The 6132-nt window shown below is 39.4% G+C and overlaps 1 protein-coding gene across 1 annotated transcript in view; it reads left to right on the forward strand.

Moving 5' to 3' along the window:
• The first annotated feature begins 3072 nt into the window (after positions 1-3072).
• Positions 3073-6132, forward strand: part of LOC144972735 (uncharacterized) — a 77770-nt gene continuing 74710 nt past the window's right edge. Inside the window, exon 1 of the mRNA XM_078914321.1 lies at positions 3073-4652. Coding sequence (XP_078770447.1) covers positions 3600-4652 — 1053 coding nt within the window. The 5' untranslated portion in view covers positions 3073-3599. The remainder of the gene's footprint in view (positions 4653-6132) is intronic.

The raw sequence follows: 6132 nt of genomic DNA on the forward strand, positions 1-6132 counted from the left end.
GCGTTTTCTCAGTAAAATGTAGTTATTTTGATAACATTAGTTATTTTATTGCGATTTGCCCCAAAAGACGTGATATAATACACTAGAGCTGTTGTGCTTTATTGTTTAAAAACGGTATTATATCAGATTAAGCCATCAAAGAATAGTGACTATGGTATGGTGAGATTTGTAACATTTAAAAACGACATCATCGAATGTCCTCAAGAAAATAACAGAAAATGAAGTGAATAGAAAAGTGCCAGAGGACAAGAGGAAATAAACATTTCGTGGCGATGGGGGCTCGATCCCGTGACCTTACTGATACGACAACTGGTGGATGGCGTCGAATCAGCGACATCTATAGATAGTATGCAGATGACGTCACTCAGGCCTTTGTTATTGTTTTTGCCATCCGCGTTTGTGAGTTGTTCTCACTAAACTGTATTAACCAGACTATAAAAGTTCATGGTTACACAGAGTTTGTGTGTTGGTCCGTTATACCTCCGGATGGCAATGTTGTGAACTCCTTGGCCAAGCGCATTCTATCTATATATGAAGTCCTAGCGTCGAATGCATAGCGTCCCTTTCACAGCCACGCGGAGTTGTCGTATCAGTAAGGTCGCAGGTTCAAGTCCCCATCGCCGCGAAATTTTTATTCTCTATTGTGTTCTGGCGCTTTTCTGATCACTTCATTTTCTGTTAAGTGCCTGTTCTACTCACTTTTCTGAATGGATATTAAACCCCAATATTGGAACTTATTCAATGTATTCAATCGTCTCTATGTTTTATGTTTGTGTTGAAAATAGAGCTTGAGCATTACTGCTGGCTTGTAAACAAACTTCGCGGAGTTTGTGGGTCTTCAACCTATGACCCCAAGAAATCGGGAGAGGACTTAGGATATACATTACTTTGAAACCATTTTTTATTTCTGAATGGTGGATGGCGTCGACTGCTTTAGCGTCCTTCTCACGGCCAGACGGAGTTGTCGTATCAGTAAGGTCGAAGGTTCGAGCCCCCATCGCCGTTAAATTTTTATTCTGGCACTTTTCTACTCACTTCATTTTCTGTTATAATCAACATAAGTGCCTGCACTCTGCTCCACTCACTGTTTTTTATTAGTCCTCAAGAAAACAGAGTAAATTTAACCCAAGTCGTGCAATTTTATTTTATAAACTACCCATTCAATATTTAGCATTGACATATTATATCAACCCGAGGGAGGTCTTCCGAAAGCTCCTACATCCCTAGTATTCTTGTTTTTTATAATGATCTAGTAGGGGGTTTGGGAGGGGGGGAAACTTTTTTTTTTTAAAGTCTCCCCCCTCCCCCCCCCCCTCCCAAACCCCCTACTAGTACAAGAATACTGGGGATGTAGGAGCTTTCGGAAGGCCTCCCCAACCCGACATAATACATACTGTTTAGAGACGATAGATGGGTTACATTTGGGAACGGGGCAAAAAAAAAAAAAAACAACAACACGAGGAGTCCCGTCGAGGGCAAGAATGGAACGCCGTCACCGTCAAACCTTGGAAACCCTATATCCGAGTACAATGTATCAGTCGGGGAAGGTTGCTGGTTTGTTACGCCTGATCAAAGAAGCCAGTCAACTGTCAACGTACAAGCTGGCTGAAGGGTGTGAGGTAGTGCGACGGATCACCGTCGTTCCCGCTCCCCTCCCTCCCTCTCTCTCTTCTCTCTATCTCATTTTCCCTTATAATTTTCTATTCTCATGTGTTTTTTGTTTTTTTTAAATCTTGCTTTCTGAAAATCGCACGTGGGTCCTTTCGTTTCGTTGCATGTCTAGTGGAGGGAGAAGTGGGAGGGGATAGGGTAGGGCAGGCGGAAAGAGGGGGGCATTATGGTTTTAGGCTAAATTATTGTTTTACAGATGAGATTCGTTTTTCTGGTAAAGAAGAGCCGCAAGCACAGCTAACAACTAAGCACAATGCAGATCCCATTATTATGTTCTGAACTCGGCAGCCGTGAGCTGTTCTTGTTTACACAGTTGTGGCAATTATAATGATAATAATTATTTATGTTATTGCAGTTTGTTGTGGTTGGTGATGAAAGAGGATTAGATTAGGTTCACAACAAACGTTTTCTCATTTTCTTTTTTTTGCCCCGTTACTATTGATTTAAAAAAATAAGTTATATAACACGCTGAAAAGTTAATCTACATTGTGTTGTCTATGTTATCTGCATATCTCAATAGTATCATGCAGATGATTGTTTTTAATTCTTTCATTGCTGATGATCTATATTAACTTTACATGTGCTCGAGGCTAGAATTTCATATAGATGTCACTGGCTCGATGTCATTGGTTACATTGCAAAATGTTCTCAAAACGACCCACTAAGTGAGAAGTGTTCACAGCTTTTTAAATATCTAATATCACGATTGATCATTTGATTCAGCTTGACACTTTGTTAGTTTATAACATTTGTAAACAAAGCAGCGTGTTTACATTTCAAAAGAAGTACCCAATCGTTGGACAGCAACAAATCATGTGATTGATGTCTTGGTTGGACGAAAACATGAATATAGATCGCTCCCATTGTCATGTTGCTACATTTGTTTCTTTTTGTGTCTCACATCTAGGCTAACTCCAGTGACTTGCTTTTGGGCATCGCTTAAATGCATGGCATTTATAGCTATAGTTTTGTTGTTGTTGTTTTTTTTTTGTGTGGTCGTAATAACGGGTACATATGCTTTTGTTGCTGTTAATTTTGAGGTGTTGGTATAATAAAGTGTGTGGAAACAAATCCAAATAACCTAGTAAACTACCAAGAAGAAAAACAACTCCTTTTTATCGTGGCCTTAGGAGTGAACATTTTGGGAGGTAAAAAAAAAAGCACAGAGGTAAAAAATACAGAGCGACCTGATCGTTTTGCGCCTCGGTTTCAGGTTACCCCGACACGAGAAAAAAAATTCTGATCACATGTTGACGGATATCCCAAGCCTAGAGTTCACTGGGCGGGGCGTGTGAAGCGGAGTGAAAAGTTTACTGCACGACGATTGGCCGCCTATCTGTCAGTCATTTTCTGTCGTCGCCCCTTTCCGACCCTACGAGGTACTCCTTGGCGAGATACGGCACACACGGGCGGTCGAACGACGAGCAGACGAGAAGTGTAGCAGTCGTAGTCGTAACCTCACTTGTACCGCTCGCTTGCGAAGCAGACGATTCTGAGAAATTATATCGTGTCGGACTATCCACTGAAGTCAACTTCCTTAGAATTTTTATACATAAGTCAGTTTATTCGTTTTGGATATTATTAATAATTTAATACCTTTATTCTTTTGGATTTACTCGTATATGTGTGGACTCGTGTTTTTTTTTGTGTTTTCAGGAACACCATATTCTGTGACAGTTCTGTTTGTAGCTAAACCGCTCCGTGAACTTAATGCTGAAAAGTAGTGACACATAGTTACTGTGAATGACTTTTTCAACTTGTTCATTTTACTTTTACATAGATATTCTTAACTTTGTGGAAAACATTTTTATATGGCTTTCCCCTCATTTATTGTTTATTTCTGTTATGGATAAATTGGATGCTACTTTTCTCATTTCTTTGAAAGAATAGTTAACTTTCCCACGGAGAGTTAGCTAAAATTCTTTAGAATGAACATACAGAGAGCGCTGGAAGGCGCTGGCGACCTCACTGTTCATCCAACGGTCAGTGCTTTGCACATCCCCTCAAATATCCCAGTGTCTCATACCTTCATCCCATTCCAGTCTTTTTCGGGAATTCCCATACCAGGTCCAGACACCACTGGGAATCTTCGAAGCCGCCCTGACGACAACAACAACAAAACAGTCGTTTCTGTCGTCGCTGCAGTTTCAGGTTTATGTCCAGCTTTGCCAGTTGTCAGCATGCAGCAGCATCAACATTCAATAACCCAACAAACAGTCGTTGCGGCACCTGCAATTATTCCAGCCGTGGTTACACCCGTAGCTGTTCAAGCTGCCGCGGCTGGAAAGCTTGCTCCTGGGATGAGTCTAGGACCCCCTCAAACAACTTCAAACATCACGCTAAACTGCTCCGTGGCAAATCTTGGTCCAACAGATCCAATCATGGCGCTGAACAGCACAACAGCCAAATTGCCCAAGCTCGTGTCCACGTCATCACCCAATATGAAATCGTTTTCTGGCACCATAAATACCCCCATCCATCCTACGGGAAACTGCTCCAACAGTAGCAGTAACAGCAATAGCATCAATAGCGCCAGTAGTAATCCAGGTAACAGTAGCAATAATAACAATAACATCAATCCAACACCACCATCAAAATCAAACAACCCAAGCAGCAGTAACACACCTAAATCTAATAACTCAAACAGTGGCCAAAACTTAACCTCAGAACAAACTGATGATCTCGTGAAGCCGGTATTCAAAGACGGGGAGTTGGTACTCGAAGTAGAATGCGGCCAGAATAAAGGAATTCTCTATCTCTCCAAACTTTGCCAAGGGAGTAAAGGTCCTTGCATCAGTTTCCAGAGTTCTTGGCTGACTCCCAACGAATTCCAGTTTGTGTCAGGGCGAGAAACTGCCAAAGACTGGAAGCGTTCCATTCGCCACCATGGCAAAAGCCTGAAATTGTTGTTGGCGAAAGGAATCCTCAATGTTCACCCTACCATGTGTGACTGTGATGGGTGCAGGCAAGGAGCTACACTGGTGAGTGCATACCTTAGATAGATGAGTAGATGGAAGTGATGTGAGGACATTATTGTGTATGCATTCTTTCACGCCTTTTCATCTTATTTACCTGTCTACCTCCTGCAACTTCTTACCTACCTCTGTGATTGTGTGTGTGTGTGTGTGTGTGTGTGTGTGTGTGTGTGTGTATGTCTGTCTGATTGTTTCTTTGTATACCTAAATGTATTAAACATTGTAATATAAAGAGATCTTATGGGTTGTGTAATATAAAGATCTTATGGGTTGTGTGTTTGCTGGACGTGAGGACAATGAGGTATTATTGTATTGTTTATACACTCATTTTTGTTTTCTAATTGGAAAACAGATAGCAATTCAATTTGTAACCTTTCTAGATGTAATAGTTTTCATATTTTTGTCTGCGAAATAGAAGAAATAATTGACCAATAGTTCATTTTTTAAATTTATAAAATACACATTATAAAACTTCATCAAAAACTACAAAATCAGCAAAATATGGCTGCTAATTTAATTTGGTTACAGAAAGGTATGTTTCAGTAAGATAAGTAGATGGGTACACTTTATTCCCAAACTTGCATTCCCCTTATTTTCTAAACTTTAAAGCCGCAAACTTGATCATTGACATAATATTATACTACAACATCATACTTCAATGAACTTAGAATATACTAAAGCCGGAAAAAATGAAGTCTTATGTTTTTGTTTTTTAAATTTTAAGGGTCTGTTTCAGCAAGTTATGTAGATTGTTAGTTATATATTATAGATTGTTACAATTTGTTCCCAAATATATAAACCCTTATTTTCTTTCAAGCCTTATATTTGATCATTGTCATGCTAAAACTTCAATATCACAGGCTTTCATGAATTTGGACAACGCACTAAAGCCGGGGAGAAAAAAAATCTTATGTATTTTGCTATTATCTCAGTCTTTAAATGCTTGAAATTCGGTATCCCATTAAAGAGTATCATTTTTAAAAAGTTGGATTCAAATGTTATGAATATTTTAACCCCCCCCCCCCCCCCCCACCCCCGACCCCATTAGTAACTTTGGGCCACCAAGGTAGTGGGAATGATATGAACATATCATAGCATGTCATAAATTTGGATAAAATATTTTGTTTGCGGAGTTTAGATATATGAATTCTACATTATATTAACATTTTGAACACCGCAGCCTGCTATTAATGAAATTTTAACTCCGAGTTCAGAACTTCATGAGCCTCTCTTAAGTCATTAAACTTTATTGAAAATTAATGTTGATGCCAGACTACGTAATGTTAAGGATTTTGAAGTGAGGGTCAATTGTCGATATTTAGTTAATATTATAACAAATACAATCTTTATCTCTCCTAAATGACCAATTTTTAGATATTTTCAAACGGGCAGCTCTGATCTGCCACAGTTTCAGACCTATGTAGGGGATCGAGCCATAATGATAAAATATCCACTACAATTTACTGCTTTACAAAACAAACCCTAG

The sequence above is a fragment of the Berghia stephanieae genome, chromosome 5 (genome assembly GCF_034508935.2).
Source record: "Berghia stephanieae isolate SIO BIC M18660-M18661 chromosome 5, UCSD_Bste_1.3, whole genome shotgun sequence".
NCBI lineage: Eukaryota > Metazoa > Mollusca > Gastropoda > Nudibranchia > Aeolidiidae > Berghia > Berghia stephanieae.